This window comes from Hemicordylus capensis, chromosome 2 (genome assembly GCF_027244095.1).
Source record: "Hemicordylus capensis ecotype Gifberg chromosome 2, rHemCap1.1.pri, whole genome shotgun sequence".
Taxonomy (NCBI): domain Eukaryota; kingdom Metazoa; phylum Chordata; class Lepidosauria; order Squamata; family Cordylidae; genus Hemicordylus; species Hemicordylus capensis.
The window spans coordinates 293,093,092-293,112,890 of record NC_069658.1 but is presented as its reverse complement, the minus strand read 5'-3'; the positions used below and the strand labels follow the sequence as shown (position 1 = coordinate 293,112,890).

Below are 19,799 nucleotides of genomic sequence, written 5' to 3'. Positions count from 1 at the left end.
TTCCATCTCATCATTAGAGCAGGTATCAATTATAGTACCAAGAACTTGCCTGTGGCTTAGTCGTTCTCCCCCAGTTAAATCACAAGAGAGTCAGCTCTAGGGCATTTTTGAGTGGTGGCTTCTGTTGGGCGCTCCTGCGTCCAGCCCCAGAGCCCAGGAAGGCACCACACAAGTTCACAGTGCCTTCCTGGGGTGCCTTGCTCGGCAGTTTCCCTCCAACATGAGAATAGCCTCAATGTGTTAATAGGGCTTATGCCATAACAAGGCTTAGGATACTGGGCAGCAACAGAACAAAAGGTCAATCCAATTTCTGCAACATGCGTTTTGGCTCCCTCAGGAAGGCAGAGCCAATATTTCATCCAAATTTCCAAGTTATTTACAATTTAATCCATTGCTAGGGATGCACAGTCATCCCTCTGCTCACTCTGTTTGAAACACATATCAATCCAAAACACTCAAACATGTGCACAAAACCTCAAGATCTGATCAATCAATGTAGTTGCTTGTTAAATGCTTGGAAGTGTCTCTCTCTCTCTCCTACCACTTCCCCTTCTCTCTGTGCCAAGCCACTAGGAATTTTACCTTGGAGCCAGGAGAAGGCGGTGGTAGAGGACATTGCAGGCCACTTTCGCTATGACTCTCCTTCCCCCAGACCATGCAAAATATCAGTAGCTGGATCAGAATTTTTCAGCGTAATTCCAGTTCTGTTATTGATGTATTTTGCTTGTTTGATATTATAATATTTAAGGGTTTTGTAAAAAATAAATATGGTCTTATAGGAGGAAATGGTCTCCTGCCAGTGGGCATATGCAACATCTTTTTGAAGATTTGCTTACGGCTACAGTTGCTTGAAAGTGTTAACATGTCTGAATCCATTACCCTTGGAATTGCCTACCTGCAGGCACTCCTGGTTCTGGCAGAGCAACTTTTCCCCTATTGGAAACTGATCTGGAACTACACGTCCTAGGATCTTTTGCAAGAAAATGACACTGCATGTTGTGCTGTGGCAATACCCAGTAAACAGGTAGTCATGGTGCCAAAAGCTTAACCATGGTGTCCAGACTAAGATATTCAGTGGTAGAGTTATTTAGTAAGGGTTTTTTTTTAACCCAAGTATCTCTGTTTCTGTTCTTAGTATGTTACTTGTAAAGAGGATAAAGAGAAGCCAATTTACCCTCCTCCTCCACAATGCCCATCTCTAAATCCAGTGATTTCATCACACCATCAGTGTACATGACACCTTAGAATTCTAGGCAAACAGGTCCCTGCTTCTACAGACCTTAGAAAAAAATGTGAGCAAATACAGTCATCCCTTGCCAACCGTGATGGTTCAAATCTGGGAAAACTTAATAGTTGGCAAGCCACTGAAATCAAGGGGAATCATGGTCATGGAAGGACAGCAAAATACAGTAATTTTTTAAAAGAAAAAATCCCTCAGATTCACTACAGGTCAGTAAAAGGAGTGAAGGGGAACCCCTGAAAACCACCCCTGACCCCCCCATAGCAAAAAACCCACCCAAAATTTGCCAAAAAATCTTGCTAAACCGCAGATACTCTGGTTGCAGTTGGCAAGACCTGCCACAATTTTCCAGTCGTGGATACTCAAAACCACAATTGGTGAGAGATTACTGTAGGGTCTTTGTCCCAGAAAATGAATGAAAATCTTCAATGCTCCTTTTCAAAACAGTGTTGTATTTCAACGAATAGGGAGGAGTAGATCTGTCCCTAATGGTATTTCACCAGCATCAAATCTGTTGCAAATTCAATAGTGCAGAGGGTCTGAAGTGGCCTAAAATGAATTTTGGCAAGATATCCATGGGGCCCAATTTAAATGAGCATATGTACAGCCACCACACAATCAGGGTACTGTGATCTGGAACCACCAATATTAATCACAACAAACAGATCCAACAACACACACAAGAAATGAAGTATAATAGGAAAAACTGTACTTAATCATGAATAATCCGGCCACTCTGGAGAGGCTCTTTCTGTGCTTGCTCAGTATCAGAAAGCAGTTAGGATCTGGATGGGCCAAAACAAGCTCAGACTTAATCCCACCAAGACTGAGTTGCTTTTGCTTACTTCTCGACCTGGCCAACTGCTGAGTTTGAGTCTCTCTGGATGGGGTTGCAGTGCCCCAAAGGAGGTGGTCTGCAACTTGGGGGTTCTCTTGGACTCACGGCTCCTGCTCAAGCAGCAGGTGGAAGCTATGGCCAGAGGTGCCTTTGTCCAGCTTTGGCTTGTCCACCAGTTGCGGCCCTATCTAACCCTGGCAACGGTAACTCATGCCCTCATCATCTCTCATTTGGATGACTAATGTGCTCTACCTGGGGTTGCCTTTGAAGATGACCTGGAAGCTTCAGTTGATCCAGAATGTGGTGGCCCACCTGTTTATGGGCATTAGAAGATATAATAGTGTGACACTTTTTTTGTGGTTGCTGCACTGGTTACTTACTGTATCTGCTTTTGAGTCCAATTCAAAGTGCTGGTTCTCACTTTTAAATCCCTTCAGGGCTTAGTGCCTGTTTACTTTCAGGACTGCCTCTGCCGGCCAGTCCTGTCTACCCTGTGAGATCTTCTCAGGTTGCCCTTCTTACAGTCCCTGGTCTCAGAGAGGTCCATAGTACTAGGGCTCGTGGAAGGTCTTTCTCTGTTGCTGCCCCCTACTCAGGAATCTCCCCCTCCCCCAGATTCGGTCTGCCTCCTCCCTTTCAGTCTTATTGAAGAAATTTCTTTTCTGGCAGGCATTTGTCCTTTAAGAGTTTTTTGTCTCGGATGCTTTTATTGCTTTGTACACTGCCCGGAGTCTGTGGATTGGATAGTATATTCATTTATTAAAAGATATAATAATCATATATAAGATGCAAGACAAATAATGTCTAACCTAATAAAACACTATAAGATAGGAAGAGGGCACTCTCCAGCCCTCCTCCCCTCTCGTTCCTCCCCATACACAGAGCTGTGGCAGGCAGCCAAGAAGGGCCCCGCCGCCACTGTTTTTTCTCCCTCCCATCCACCTGCCACCATGGCTTTTCTCTCCCCCCCCCCGCCCTCCCGCCACCTCTCTCACCCCACCCACCGCCTTTCTCTCCCCTGCCTGGTGCCCACTGCTGCTTTTCTCTCCCCCCTCCTCCGCCCACCGGCCAGCCACCGCCGGCACTTTCTTCCCCCTCTCCTCCTCATTCCTCCTCACTTCGGAACTCTCGCAGTGTGTCGTGAGAGTTCCGCTGCCAAATCCTGGGCACGAATGTCCCAAGACAATTAAATATATAGATATGTATATCATTATAACACCCAGTGAATAACTGTTTCGAGAAACTTTATCAAGTGCTCAAGTATAGATCTCAAATGCTGTTTTAAAATATTGTTAGAAATTTTTTAAATTGTTGTGTTTTAAACTTTGTTAACTAATGTTTTACTTTCTGCTTTTATTTTGTTGTAAATTGCCCAGAGACGTAAGTTTTGGGTGGTATAAAAATTATATTAAATAAATAAATAGTTTCTTATAGAAGCAGGTAGTATCTTCAAAGTGAATAAAACCATGTTGAAGAACTTGGAAAACATGGAATAAATCTTCTTCAAAGAGGACTTCTAAAGCTTTTTCCTCTTTAGGTAGATGACTTCTAGTACACAGTATATAATTCATATATTGCCAAATGTACACACACCAGCTTCCAAGTATTTTCTTCTAGACAAGTCTAGATGACTTGTCATGCAGAGTCATATAATTTATATATTACCTGGACTTTTTTGCAAGTTCACTCTTTTGCATGAACTTTGTCTTCACCGTCTGCATTTCATGTGTATAAACGCCAGCTCTCACACTGCTAGACAAGAAGATCTAGTGTCAGATGCAGAAAGCATGGATGGTTGCCTGCCTGCATCTTTACAGCATTTGTACTCTGGAGGGTAGGGTGAGTTTATGCTTCTACAGAACTGCTGATGTCTCTGCCATTTTAGTATGTTATTGTTGCTCATAAATATTCTATACTACCGGCATATAGATTCTGGCTTTTAATTAGATATAATTAAATCCAATTAAGTGTCTAAACTAATATTTTATGTAATGAAAGCTTAATGAAAGGCCAAACTGAACAGAGATAAAATAAAAAGGTGCAGTTTGTACACATCCCTACAATATCATCAAGGGGGATCTCTATTAGACTGTGCTAGATATCATATAGGTCATTATTTCTGGGAGGAGAGCACAAGAAATCTCATCTGGGCATGAGGAAATGGACAAATTGTATGAACAACATTGCCGCTGCTTGGCCTCCCTACAGCTTCTCAGAACATAGTTCAAAATTGTATGGGTAGCACAGGTGATGCAGAGGCAAGAATGAAGTTTAGCTGATGGATGCCCTACAGTGCTTTCTACTCAGGGCTTGGAGCAGGGAAGCGGGTAGGCTGGAGAGAAAGTTAAGCTATCACCTGAACGTCTAAAGGAGAAGTTAGATCAGAAATACATTTGAAATGTCACCTGTGATCAGGGTTTTTCCACCAGCCTTCTTAACTCAGTGAAGCAAGCTTCAGAATATAAGCCCCACCATGAGTACAGGTGCCAACTTCTCCACCCACCCCCAACAAGATTTATAACCCTTTAGAGAGTTATATTGTGTGTGTGTCCATCAACCATAGACCTTTTGTTCAAGCTGAGAATTAAGATACTTTCAATTTTTATTCACTCTTTTAAATAAAAAACTTATATTAAAAAGTAAATAAGTAAGACTTAAAATAGAGGGTGGAGATGTCCATCGTTTGGTATTCCATGAATTGCCCATGCCAGAGAGATTCCATAAAGAAACCAAATATCTTGAAGTGCCTTTGGCTATACCTCATTTCAGCCACAAGTTTGAATTCTTGCTCTCAATGCTCAGGGCCGCTGACTGCTATCACTGGCTCCTGCCACAACACTTTCCCTAACAAATGTGACATTTACCCAAAACTTCAAGAGAATTGCCCTCCGAGTTCTTGCAGCAACAAAGGCTACCTAACAGGATTGTTGCTTGTCCACTGCACATCTGAATACCCATTGTTTGAAGAGGTCTGTAAAGAGGTGTGACATGTAAAAACTGAGTGTCGTCTGCTTTTTGAGGGGAGATTGGTTTTGAGCAGTAAAGTGGCCAGAGGAAGGAAACAGCCACAAACATGCATTTGAGAGCAGGGAAGCAACAATTAAGGGGAAAATTAAGTACTGTACTTCATCTCCTCAGCCTTTTTTCTGCTCAAGTTTGCTCCCAGATGGCAGTATTTAAGAGAACATCTTCACTATGAGCCCCCCGCCACCCAGGTCCATCTGCAGTTGCCACTGGCTCATCAGATGGCTACTCAGGGTTTGCCCTTCTCTGTTGCCACCCCAAAACTTTGGACTGTGCTCCCTGGTGAAATACAAGACACCCCATCTTGGACAGTTAAAAAAAAAAAAGACTCAAGAAGCATTTATTCACCCAAGCTTTTTAACTTGAATTGTAGTTTTGATCTGTTATTTGTCTAATGTGTGTTGAAAACTGGAGACATGAGTTTGGGGTGGTATAAAAATAAAATAAGGCTTTCTTGCTTTATATGTGTTACACTTTGTGCAGACCAGTGTTGGCATGCGACCAGCCATAGTTCTCAGTCCTGTGTCCTTAGCACATGTCCACTAGGTGTCTATAGTCTATCATATATCAAACACTGCAGGTGTTCAGTGGACAAGGAAAAATCCTCTTGTTGCTAAAAGGGTGGGTAGCCGTTGTATTCGAACCTGATCCTGTTTCCATCAGAGTCAGGTCAAAGCTTAATAGCTAGAAGGGCCAGGAGCAAGTCCATAGGGATTGGATGGTAGATTTGAGCTCTCTGGTTTCTGCTTGGCTATTACTCTGCTTCATTCGTTCAAGGCTGCTGGCTAAAAAAGCTCAGAAGGGGCTGCTTTTGTTAGTCTTCCCCTGCCCTCTATGTGACACTTTTAAACAAGGTCATAGCTTGAGTTCTCTTTTCCTTTCCACATGTAGTAAAAGTGATGGAGGGACCATATTGGAAAGGTTATTAAAAGCTCCTGTCGGGATAACCTATAATTGGGTTAAATTTGGGATCATAGGATGGAATGGAGAGGGCAGCAGCAGCAGATCAGAGACAAAGCTCACTATTTGGTGGCTGAAACCTATTTTTCGTCTACTCAAAATACTTTTGAGTTGAACACTTGTTTGCCCAGGTCTCTCTCAGTGAGGGATTAAGTTATCTAATGAAAGTCAAGTCAACTCCAATTATCTCCAACACCAAATGGTGAGCACTGGGCCATGTTTCTCTAAATTCAAATAGGCATCCTATGGAAGGATGTTATAGATATCATCAGCTCCATATTGGGGCATAACCACCACAGAAACAGGTTGGCAGGTTTGGCTTTTTTAAAGCCAAACTTTGGGTTATGGCCCATTTGACCTACGAGTATACCCCTTAGGTTCTGGCAACCTGGGCACAAGTGTCCAGGGATCACCTGCCACCTCCTCCACCAGATACTTGGTCCCAACTTGTGCTGGCTGCACTCTCCAGCTGTTGCACCAGCTTGAAGAGCAGAGCTGCCCCATGGCCAGTGAGGACAGGTGGCCCCCGTTCTTGCTGGTTCAGCACAGCTGGCATAATCTTCAGACCACAATGGCTCAAATGGAGAGCAGGTAGTGTGGAGTTGGGGTGAAGCATCTCAACGGGTAGAGCTACTCCCTCCCCTGCAGCTTCCTGGAGAAGGCAGGAGGAATGGGGCAAAGGTGTGTGGCATCTTCATATCTTGTTCCAGGGCCCCCTGCAGCCTTGCTATGCTCCTGCTTCCTATTGGTATACAGAAGCAGCTTTTCAGATGTTCAAGAGCAAGGGAAGGTGGAAGTGCAGTGCCAGACTCCATCTAACCTGTGCACATTTGAAAGTCAGAAGAAAGCCTGTATATATCACATACCTCTCCATATCAAGAACCGTTAAAAAAAAGCAGGGTTCCCAACTGCACAGAGAGGACCATATAAGTGTACACACACTCCCTCTTCCCCCTGCCCCTCTAGGTCTTCAAATGAATGCACGCAAGTCAGAGGCAGAGTCTGCCACCAACGTCCTGTCCCCCTACCACATGCCTTCATTCTGTCTTACCTGAAAAGCCACATGGATAACTGGATTCCTCACTCGCTGTATGACAATGGAGATGTCAATCTATCATCTCCATTATTTTTGTGGAGCTTTTGCTTCCCTAAATATTTTTCTCTAGGGAACACAAATCTTCTATGAGCTCCCATGCATTTTATTTGATCCAGCATTTCCACCCCAGACCTCCAATTTCTTTCTAACTCTGGACAGGATGAGTTTACCATCTAAGTAGTGTATCTGTCTTACCATTTTTGTTGCATTTGTGGAGAATGTCTCAGCCAATCTTAAATATTTGCATCCTTATATCTACAATGCTGGAGTTAACAGGGGACCATCTTATTCATCTCTCTCTAAATATTGATGAAAAGCAGTATGTGGATATTAAAAACAAATCACACTGCCAGATCAAGTGTATAATGAGCTGATGTATTCTCAGTGTACAAACTTATTCATAGTATATAGACGTTTTTGGTGGTCGGGGACATCTTGGTGATTGTATGGGTACAGAGAACATTTCCAGTGCCATTGTGAGGCTTGGGCTTGGAGCACAAGCTTGTCTAACAAGCTCGTTTCCTTCTCTTAAAGAAACTATCGAGGCTATTCTCATGAGCAGCAGGAACCGGGCTAAGGGAGCCCAGCCCAATTCCTGCTGCTCATGTGCAGGAACAAGAGCTACATGGCTTCCAATGGTGGCTCACTAACAAGCCCGCTTGAGAAGCCCACCACTTAACCCGGGTTTTGGATGCAAGAGTGCCTGAAAACCAGGTTAAAATGTTATGTGTCACTGTGGTGCAGCTCTGTGCCACAGCAACTCATGAGTAGCCTCTTGACTGGGAGACTACATCAAGCCACTACTATTCACGCTGTGCTTTATGGAACTCCCGGGGGGCGGGAGGCCCCCAAACCTTGCTGTCCCAACCAGCTCCGAGTCTGAGGTGGTAATTATCTGGGCAGCCGATCCGGCTGCCCAGGGAGTGCGTGTCAAACCCACTCTCCTCACAGACCCCCTTTTGGCTCTACACGCGGATCGTGTGTAGAGCCTTATTGTTTCAGATCAATGTGAGTGGGCTATACGTTCTTGGGTTACATCTGTGTCCATGCCAAATGTTTCCAGTATTGTTAAAAAGCAAAACCCATCAACTTCTTTTCATTTTGACTCAAGGTTCTCCATTTCACATTTAAAAGTAAAATTATTCCAGCAAAGAGATTATTCCTCTACCCACTGCTTCTCTTTTACTCAGGATATGTTGCTTAAGGCATCAACAATAATTAAGCCCAACAGCGAGTGAACAATCGAATTTCAAGACCCTGCAACAAGCTGTAATGGATTCCAGACTGTTCATAAACTTGCTCAAACTGGCTGTGTGACATTGCCAAACCTAACTCCAACTGACAGTAGTTCAGCCTCATGGCCCCCACCCACCCAAAATAAAACCCTCTTCTTACAACCCAGGAAAATAAGCAGCCATACATTGAAATGATGCTTGGCCTAGGCATGTGTTTGCATTTTTGTGCTATTCAGAGAAACTTCAAGGTCTTTATTTTCATTAGGCAATGACACTTCTGTTCTAAATTGTGGTTTGGCTAAAGATTATTTTCATTTTGTCTGTCATTATAGCATTCTGTCCCAATTCAGGTGACAGACAGAACTTGGAATGTTAGCACATTGCAGTATGCATGCACCTCATAATCCAACTATGGTGCTGAAATTTCTTGTTCAGAAGTGGGGGGTGGGGAATATCCTAGTGAATGACAAAACAGATCTAAAAAATAAATAAGTCTTTAGTCAGATGTCCTGGCTTCTGCCTTCCTTTGTAACATAGTTATTTAAGTGAACAGTGCAATCCAAGATGACAGTTTAAAGAATACTAAAGGGGAGTGGAATTCTCAGCAGACTAGCACATACATAGCACAAGTGAGTTAAACATGCAGAGAGAGTATTATCTTCAAGATTCAGGCCATAGGGTATTAGGATCTTAAGTCTATAGATCTAGAAATTCTTTTCTTCCAATATCCTTGGATTAGATGGTTTCTCTGAAGAATATTTCCAACTCAGAAAGGTTGTGGCCATCAGTATTTAACAGGTTTTGCAACAGCTGTTCAAGTTATTTACGATTGCCAACTTGGTTTCTAAGTAGTACATGACAGTCTGTTTTTCCAATGTACTGAATGTTGCATCCAGGGCACTTGCATTTTATAATGTATTTGATTTTGGTCTAGCAGGTGATGTTCTGTTTAACAGGAGGTGTTTTGCCACTTATTCTACTTTTGAAGATGAGCAGTTCACCAAGGTAAGTGCTGTGTAGGCAATATGACCAATACAGGATTTATGAGTGGTTTTATTTCCGCTCTCACAAGAAATCTATATATAGATTTGAAGGCTACTGGAAGGCAATAACAGGAGACTTACTAATGGCTTCAGTAAGATGTGGAAAGTGGCTACCAAGGAGTAGGTCTAATATCCAGGTAGAGGTTCAGAGATGGTCAATGGAAATCAAAAGGAATATGGTATCTGCATTTTTAATTTTTTTTAAAAAGAAAGACTCTTGAGAATGTCCTGTTGATGTTTTCGTCAACTACATACAGAAGACTATTAAGCTTGTTTACAATATTTATCATATATGTTTAATTCTGAGAGCTAAACTATAGAAGATGTTCCTTTTTACATGCCCTAGGTGGCAGCAACTCCAGCACAACTAAATGTGAGCATCAGTGATTCACTGGAACACAATCTTGTTATGTTCAATATTCAAGACCATCAACGAAAGGAAGCTCGAAGTAGCTCACAAACTATGAGGCGAGTCTCATGATCAGTGAGACTTGCCGGAATGGGGTTTGCGGGGAGAGTGGGCTTCGCCCGCTCTCCCCACAGACGAGCAGGGTGGCAGCCCTGGGTGGCCGGATTGGCCACCCACACTCCTGCCAGCTCCATCATGGAGCCGGTGGGGGCTGCGGGATCGGAGCTGTATGGTCCCTGGAAGTTCCAGGATGCCTCGCGTGAGTGCGCAGCGCACCCTGGAGAGACCCCCAGAGCCGGGAGGCTTATTTCAGCCTCCCAGCGGGGGTCTCCTTATGTGTTGACATGGTGTGGAGAGACAATAAACGATCAGAAAGATGAGGTTAACGGAGTGCTCGCTCCATTAACTTCAGCTAAGGGGAGGGGTACTCTGGGAGGTTTGCTGCCGGGAGCTGCGTGGCTCCCGGGCAGCAGACAATCAGCAAAAAGCAGCCTCAGCTCCATTAGCCTGCTTTTTGCCGATCGTGAGAATTTCCACTATGATTCCCTGAGGCACAATCTAGGAGGCAGAATCCCTGGAAGTACTAGGAATTTCCAATGAATGAAAGAGAGCAGGTCAGTAGAAGGGGAAGCTTCACCTGGTAAGTAGGCTATGGAAGCTTTGTCTGCTGGAAATGCAAGCTCCAGCAGGCATCAAGACTCTGCACTTGCAAATCCTATTGACCATTAGGAGCATTAAGAGTAGAGAGATAGAAAATTAGGAGACCCTCTTCATTCCTCTGTCTCTTCTGAGCTCACATTTGTTAAACTGATATAATGAAACCTGAGAGACAGACTTTCATCTTCCACTTCTTATACACCGAGATCGTTCACACAATCAAGAACTGTTCTCCCCAGGTTTGGAAGCTGTGTGTACTCCTAGTTTTCAGTTGTGTAGAAGCAACGTAGGAGAAAAACCCGGATAAGTTTTTCTCCTACCTTGCTTCCACACAACTGAAGGTTGTGAGCACACACAGCTCCCAAACCTGGATAGAACACAGTTCGTGATTGTGTGAATGACCTTGGAGCTCTTTTCACGACCAGTGAGAAGAGCTTCGTGGAGGTCGTGGGGAGAGTGAGTTTTGCTTACCCTCCCCGCAGATGATCTCCTGTCCATTCCCGGGAGAGTGGATTGCCTGCCCAGATGAGCGGCAGGTCACATGCAGCTCGCCCACCAGCTCTGGGGATTGGGGTGCCGGGACATGCTGCCACATGTCGCCCCATCCCCAATAATGCACTGCACAAATGTGTGGTGCATTACTGGGATTCCCCTAGGGGTGTGCACGGAACCGCGGAGCTGCGGTCCGGCACTGGGGTGTGGGGTTCCAATAAAGATAGGGGGGCTTTACTTACCCCTCCCAACAAAGGCACCGTATTTTTGTGAGCAATCGGGTGGCAGGATATCTCCCTACCGCCCGCTTCATTTCCCGCTCGGCGTGGCGCAGCTCCTCGTTTTGTATACTGAATCGGGCGGCAGGATAGCTTCCAGTCCCTGCTGCCCCCTACAAAGCCCTGCTCGGCTGGCGGCCGCCCCCTTCAAGCCCCCTGCAGCCCCCAAGAAGACCCCTGCCGCCCCCTTCTTGCTAAATTTCTCCCCATTGCAAGAGGACGGCAGGAGAACTCCCTGCCATCCCCTTCCCCTTTGCCGGCTGGGCTGCAAATGGCTTCTAGGAAGCTTAAGTGGGCGGCGGTGAAAGCGGAATCCTTTACCTCTAGTTTCCTGCTGGCAGGAATAGCAGCAACAACATCAGAGGCAGGAGATCCTCCAACCCCACCCCACCCCCTCTGGCCTCCCAAATGCCAGGCTGGGCTGGCTGCGGCCCAGTTCAAGCCTCTGTGCACAGGCACCCAGCACATGCACCCAGCCTGTGCACTCTGTGCCCAGCCTGTCATTTGGAAAGCCAGCAAGGGGACTGGAGGAGCCCCCACCATCAGGAAACTAAAGGTAAAAGATTTCCCTTTTGCCAACCCCATTTTAGGATCCAGCTAGGATCCCCCTTTACAAGTATAACCCTCCCCCCCACTCAAGTCAGTCCACAAGCTGACTCGGCTGGTTATGGTTCAGCTGGGCCTGAGCCCAGAGCAGGCTGGGTCACCTCAAATCTGCTCTGAATTTGAGCTGAACTGGCAAAGCCAGTTCCACGCACATCCCTACTGCATGGCCATCTGGAGGCTGAGAAAACACAGCCCGACCTCCAGAAATCTATAAGTGCACTGTGCACAGAGTGTGATGCATGGAGGGATTCTCTCAGCCTGGCAACCTAGGTGCCTGGCTCTGTGTCTGTTTGGGAAGGCAGCCCAAGCAGATACATGACCGGTGACCTGAGCAGGGAGAGGCACGCTCTCACTCTTCTACCCAGGTAAAAGCCAGATTAAAAACCCTGGGCTATCCAGTGGGGCAGCACTGGGATCGGTCATGATCCTGGCACTTCACATGAGCAGTCTTACCCCAGCAGGGCTGTGCAATCCCAGGTAGGGCTGCTCGTGTGAACAGCCTCATTGATTAAGCTAAACTCTAAATGTTGAATAAAGCCACGGATGCAGCCAAGAATGGAGCCCCAGGGTACGCTAGCAGAAAAACGAACTAGTGAAGAAATCCTGTATATGATCAGTCATAAAGCTAAGAAGAAACAGAGTCCTCAAAACCTAGAGAGAATTTATAAAAAGAAGAGATTATCAACTGTGTCAAGAGCTGCTGAGAGTTCAAGCAGAACCGAGGTTGTTTGATGGAAATGCCAGAAATCATTGGTGATTTCTTAAAGAACTGTTTGGTAGAGTAGAAAGACCAGAAATCAAACTGAAGGGAGCAAGTGAAGACTTCACAGCCAACAAGGGTGGAAAGAGAGGGAAGGGGGAATGTTAAGCTCTAATTCAGGAGGCTGCAGGAGGTGAAGTGATGATTTGAGGCAGAAACAGCGGTACATTTGGAAGTGTGGAGAGGGAGAAAGAGGTGCCAAGGCAAGCGGAAGAGGCAAAGAGGTGGCAGAAATAGACCTGAATGGTAAACCCCTCCTGTATTCTACCAAAGACAACCACAGGGCTCTGTGGTCGCCAGGAGCCGAGCATTTTAAGTGTGTAGTGAAATGATTAAGAACATAAACTATGAGCTCAAGTGAAGCTCTGGGTTCAAATTTCCAGTGAACTCATTGGAAAACCTTAGCCAAGTCAAGATTTTAGCTCCTCCCAGGGGTAGTATTGGGAGTCAGGCCGTTGCTGACCAACCCCGAAGGCCCATCTGTCCAGTGCCCACAGTTCTTAGCTGAGGGAGTTGCTCCATCATTGACTTTCCTGTTCATAAATTGGAGCTTTCCTCATAGAATAAAGTTCTCATTTGTGAATTAGAAAGATGGAAACAACAAGTCACTCATCACCACATACCCCATTTGTGAATGGGCTTTTTCCAGAGGCCTTGGATCAACATACGTGCCAGTGAAAGAAGCCTATTCATCAACGGGGGAGGCACCTGGAAAGCCATCCTAATTGGGCCTTACCTGGACAGTAAGACAGTGGCAGCCACCCAGATTAGTTCACAACTGTTGTCCTGATGGGTGCCATCTTGTTTAAAAAACAAACACAAAACAGGTACATTCCAGTGCGCATGCACATGGGCTACCAGCAGAGCTTCCAGAATCCACTCCAAGATTCATGGCAGTGGCCTGGAGGACTTTGCTGCAGCTGTGCAAAGCACCTTTTTTTTTTTAAGCCACAATTTCTTCAAAGAAATTGGGCAAAGAGGTGATTTTTAAAGAATTTTTGAAGTTGGCATGTCTTTAAGCTTTCCCCTCCACAGGGAATAATGGGGATTTCTGCAGCCTTTTTTTAGTCACTATGAATTGTGCCCAGCTGATGGATACTTTTGTTTAAAAGAATACATTGCATGGTGGTAAAGAGAGGATGGACAAGATGGTATCTCCCAGCACAGCAGCAGCAAAGTGCTCCAGGCTGCTGTCTTCCCAGAACCCTGGATTCAAGTAGGGCCTGGGTATCCCAACATGCACTTGCCTAGAAGCCCCTGAAACCAGTATTGGAGCATCCCATCAATTTGTAATATGGGAACACTGCTTGCTTAAGTTATGGAGCTGTTAAATGCTTCCAGTAATTCATTTAAACTATTTATATCCCATCCCACCAGTACACATCCAGCCGCCCAGCAACGAGCGACTGCTCATATGTGGGGAGAGCCAGCTAAGCCCACTCTCCCCGCCAAACCCCATCTGGGGCTTCACATGGGTCGTGTGAAACACGTCAGAATATAATTGTAACCTAATATGGGAGGTGGGGCACCAAAGTCACATCTGAAAGCTGGCACTGTCTGAGTGGGGTGCTGGTGGTGAGGAAGCAGATTTTACCTTTAAACACTCACAAGATATGCTTCTGCTACCCCATGCTCCTGCCTAAGTCCACAGAGTCTGCCCCCACTGCCCACCCCCACCCCTGCTGCCCAGTGTGCATGTGCAGCCACCATTTGAGGGATCAGTCCAACCAAGTTTGTTACCAGGCTGGTCCCTCATATTGTCACTGCACATGCAATTCAGCCACCTAAGCAGTCTCTGTGGACTCTGTAGAGCGGTGCAGAAGCACAGGTTGTGAGGCAGAAGCGGCAGGATATTTTACACTTTAAAAAAAAAAAAGGTATGATCTTCTTCTCCAATGCCCCAGTCACCATTGGGAATCACAGTGGTTATCCACTGCAGGGGCTGTGGCAGCACCCGCCCCCCTCACACACACACCAAGGTTTGATACCCTATGTAACCACATAGGTCTTCCTAGCACCCAGGCTGATCCTGCTGGTGCCTGAAGTATCTCCCTCATTCCATGACCAGGGTGTTTGGGCCTTGTGCAAATGACACTCCCATTACTCAGTTTTCTGACTTGCCAAATGCTTCAGATATCTGCCATTTTATTCAGATAGATGAGGTTGCACACCTATTATATTACATGCCAGATAGTGTCATCACCAGTTTCTTTAGAAAGCAACAGTGTCTCATGCCCATTTCCACTCTGATGGCATTGAATTGTCCCCTTTCTAAATATAACATATATAAAGCTCTCAACTGCCCATTTCCAAGATCATGGCTTTTGGAGGTATGTAACATGAGCTCTGAGAAAGCAAGGGGTGAAAGTCTGCAAATAGTGTCTGCACAATCCTGTAATTATGCTCCATCGAGTCAAAAAGTAGTAGAACTCAATTCAGAGGATTTTCAACACAAGTGTTTTTAACACAAGTCTAAGCTGCAATATGCCACAGACTAGCACTTGGTAGAGTTGCAATGAAGGCCTTGGAAAAGATATTTAGATGCCGTGACATGTCTACACCTACAAAGATTAGAATCATTCAGACAATGGTTTTCCCTGTGACACTCTATGGATGCAAAAGCTGGACATTGAAGCAGCAAGACAGAAAAAGTGTTGACGCTTTTGAACTTTGGTGCTGCCAGCCAGGAAAACATACAAACAAATGGATCATAGAACAAATCAATCCAGAATTTTCACTCGAGGCGCAAATGACCAGGCTCAAACTATACTTTGGACACAGTATGCGAAGATCCGCTCCCTTGAGAAGTCCATAATGCTGGGAAAAGTTGAGGGCAAGAGAAGAAGAGGATGACCAGCAGCAAGGTGGATGGACTCGATTGTGACAGCAATGAATGCACCACTGAGAGACCTTAAAGGCCAAGCTGTAGACAGATCATCATGGAGGGAATCTATCTATGTGGTCGCTAAGGGTTGATACCAACTTGACGGCACTTAATCAATCAATCAAGATGCAATAGTAATTCTACCCAAAGCAAGGCCTCTGGGAGAGTGGGGAGTGGGGAACAGAACAATAATGAAGCTTGATGCTTTAGAAAAGGTTATTCCCAAGTTTTATGGTCCAAAAAAGCCTTGTTGGATATCCGTTTTGGTAGAATGCATCAGATTAGCATGGAAACCTGGATTTAAAAGTCTGGTCAGGCATGGAAACAAGGGGTAGGTTGTCTGAGCCATTGAGGCTCTACAAACGATTAGTGTGTAGAGCCTAACCAGGCTCTGTGGGGAGAGCAGGCTTAGCCTGTTCTCCCCATAGACGAGCAGGGAGCTTGCCCTGTGTAGCTGGATCGGCAACCCACATGACTACTGGTACCGTCACGGAGTCAGTAAGGGTGGCAGGGTTCAAGGGCCGCCTGGCTTGGTCTGTTCTCCTTGCACATGAGCACTCCAACCTGCCTGGGTGGTTGGATTGGCCACTCACACAATAACCAGCTCCATCCTGGAGCCGGTTGGGGCAGTGGGGATCGGGGGCCACCTGGCCCCTGGAATTCCCAGGATGCCCCACGCAAGTGCATGGGGCATTCTGGGGAGACCCCCATGCTGGGAAGCTTGTTGGAGCCTTCCAGTCAGGGGTCTCCTTGTGAGTTGCCATGGAGCTGCGCCGTGGCAACTCATGATCAGGGAAATGGGGTTAGTGGAGCATTCGCTCTGCTAACTTTGTTTAACAGTGTGGGGTACTTAGTGCAGTTTGCTGCCGGGAGCCACACGTCTCCCGTTGCAGTACATGGCCACTGGAAAGTGAGCTGGACTCCCTTAGTCCACTTTCCAGGAGTCGCTAGAATAGCCTCAGGGACTGACAAGTATAACACACATTTTTTGTGTCTAAGATCTATCGGCTTTAGGGCATAGTTTCCCCAAAGATCTGCTGAAGTGAAACCTAGAACTAGAAACCAGTTTGTTTCCAGGTCCAACTCAAGGTGCTGGTTTTGACCTTTAAAGCCCTTAACGGTTTGGGCCTGGGATACCTGAGGGACCACCTGCTCCCAAGGGTTGCTGCCCACTTGACGAAGTCATCTGAGGGGGGTCTGCCGACAATGAAGCAAGCTCGGTTGACGTGCACGCAGGACAGGGCCTTCTCTGTTGCTGCCCCCAGAGTTTGGAATGCTCTCCCAATGGCTATTCGCTCCTCGGTCTCCATCATGGCTTTTAGAAAATATGTGAAGACTTGGCTTTTTACACAGGCTTTTATGTGATTGTCTCCATTGCTGCTTCTTTGTATATTGTATGGTATTTTTATGTAAGTATTTTTTAAAAAATTCAATTAGATCTGTTTTTATATTTTAGCAGGGGTTCTTGAGTGGGTTACCTGCTCAAGAACCACCAGGCTTGGCTGCGAGCCCGGTGGTTCTTACGGTCAACAAAAATCGGGCTAGCCTCTGCTAGCCCGATTTTTGTTGGTCATGAGAATCACCCCAACAATTTTTAATTTCAAACCCAACCTTTACTTTGAAGTGAAACCTTCTTTTACTTTACCTTTACTTAGGAGTAAAGCCCATTGATAGCAAGCTTAGTATTGCAGCCCTGTACACATTTACCTAGCAATAAGCCATAGGGGTGCAGCAATACCAACTTCTACATGTTTCCAGCTCAATAGGTCTTGAGGCACTGTTTTCACACACAGTTTACAGATTCAGACTTGCAGGGATATTATCTTAAGTTTTGCTATATGAAATGGCATACATATCATGGCAGCAAATTTATGGCTAGCTTTCTAAATACTTGTGAAACTTTGTATTCAAGCTACTGGAATAACTGGAACACTTCTCATTTTTGGTTTAGCATGACTAATAACCTGCCAGGAGGCCGTTGGTTCAAATCCCCACTGGGGTGTTTCTCAGAATATGGGGAACTCCTATACTGGGCAGCTGCGATACAGGAAGGTGCTGAAAGGCATCATCGCATAATGAGCAGGATATGGCAATGGTAAACCCCTCCTGTATTCTACCACAAAAACCACATGGCCTCTGTGGTCACAAGAAGTCAACACCGACTTGACAGCACAACCTTTCCTTTATGACCAATACTACAATGTGTGTGAGTGAAAGACCACACCCAAAGTACCAGGGCAACAGACTAGGTCAAGGGAAAGAGAGAGAGAGAGAGAGAGAGAGAGGATATCTCCTAGCAACCTTATGCTTGCTCTGCTGCTATTGCTTTCTAGCACATAAAGCAGCCAAGGCAGGGACTGCAATCTACAAGAGCAGGAAGAAACTGTGAAAGTGTAAGACAATTTACTAGACTTCCCCAGAATAAGACATGACAGGAAAATAACCTAGGCAAGACTACATATTCAAGTCAGAGCAGTAGTGAGCAGACATTAGACTTTGCTCACCATAAAGTTACAGTCATTATTATCAATGAAAAGCAGCAGCAGCCCCCATAGAAGAGACTCTTAATTGCCATGATCAGTCAAAAAATCACCACGCACAGAGAGAGGGGAGCAGGCTACACTGGACATTCCCGATGAATTCAGGAAGTGAAGAAAAAGAAAAAGAAGTGATGAAACTCACCTTTTGGATTCCTGAACTGAGATCCATTCCTCTGCTTGTCTTTCTTACTTTGAATCCACCAGTAGCAAAACTGACAGGCTATTGCTTTAAGCTCTGAAGCAGTCGTAGAGTGTTTTTTATCTACAAACTGGTGTGGATGCCAAAGGGACCGGTAGTTCTGAATAACGCTACTTCTCCACTATCCTGAGCTCTTATCCACAAGTTGGCTGAACGAAGTCCCTTTAATTGGAGCCCACAGCTCCCTCTAAAACCCCGCCAGCCAATCAGAGACGGAATTCAAACTTTCAGCCAATGCGAAGCGAGGGTTTATCCTCAGGTTCTTAGGTTTGCTTTAACCCCCTGAGGGGAGGGATGGAGTACAGAGTAGGAACGAGCTGCGCCAGTTTCCAGCTGCGAAGGGCGTGTTGCACATCTGCCTCACATGGCGCAAGCAGGGAGGCTGGAATTCCTGCTCTGAATCACACGTCTCCCTCTTTCCCTTTTAAAGGATGACGGGGAAGCATTGTACTTAGACAGCCAATTCATTCACATAAAGAGGAAGTGAGTGCGTTTAGCGGTGGCGGGACCGTGATATTATTATTAGCTCTTTACAGCCAAAAATAAATTCTGATCTAAGCTGGGCTCCGGAGTCCTTGTTATTCCTACATCAACAGCTTGATCGGGACCTTACAATAATCAGAACGTTTATCTAAAACGAATACTTTTTCTTTTTTAAGCCAGAGAAACTTAAAAAAACAGCAACCCAAAACCTAGAGATAGGGATTGAAGTGAGGATTTGTTTGGGTTGCTGTGATTTATGGTTTGGGTAAATTATTAAAGTACTTGGCAAAGGATACCAGGGGAGAGGAGCAGTGTTTCGTTAAGTTTCTTGCACCAAAACTACCAGAGACTTGTAACATCTTAAATATTTTGCAATATTTTTTGGTAGCATTCATTTCCACGTATTTCATTGAAAGTGTTGTCCTTGGTTGGCAAATATAACTACATGGGTAAAGTAAAGTAAAATGTGCTGTCTAGTCGATTTTGACTCCTGGCTCCCACAGAGCCCTGCAGTTGCCTTTGGTAGAATACAGGAGGAGTTTACCAGTGCCTCCTCCTGCGCAGTCTGAGATGACGTCTTTCAGCATTTTCCTATATTGTTGCTGTCCAATACAGGTTTTTCTCATAGTTTGGGAAACATACCAGTGGGGATTTGAACCAGCAACCTTCTGCTTGCTAGTCAAGCATTTCCCCACTGCACCACTTAAAAGTGGATACATCGGTACAGAGATTTAAAAACTATAAGCGTGGGGCAAAAAGGCCATGAGATGTAAGAGGTACTATAAGTTTGTATAAGATGTATCTTCATACATCTTATTGTGAGTTGAAGTTGATCAAAGTATATGCCACAAATAAATCTGTTAGTTTTTCAGCTGCCACAAGACTATTTTAACAAAGAATAGGCATCATTTAAATGTTTCCTGTGTCACAGTTATGTTTTTATATAAACATCTTATTTAGCAGTCAAGCTTACCCTAAGCTTTGAAGGTATTTGTGGTTTTATAGAACTTAAAAGAGACAATATAGATAAGCTACGGCAGTAGACACAGGTCAAC

General features: G+C 45.3%; 1 protein-coding gene across 1 annotated transcript in view; it reads right to left on the bottom strand.

Moving 5' to 3' along the window:
- LMCD1 (LIM and cysteine rich domains 1) overlaps positions 1-18,410 on the bottom strand; it is an 89,210-nt gene extending 70,800 nt beyond the window's left edge. Inside the window, exon 1 of the mRNA XM_053296803.1 lies at positions 18,205-18,410. Coding sequence (XP_053152778.1) covers positions 18,205-18,231 — 27 coding nt within the window. The 5' untranslated portion in view covers positions 18,232-18,410. The remainder of the gene's footprint in view (positions 1-18,204) is intronic.
- Positions 18,411-19,799: the final 1,389 nt, after the last annotated feature.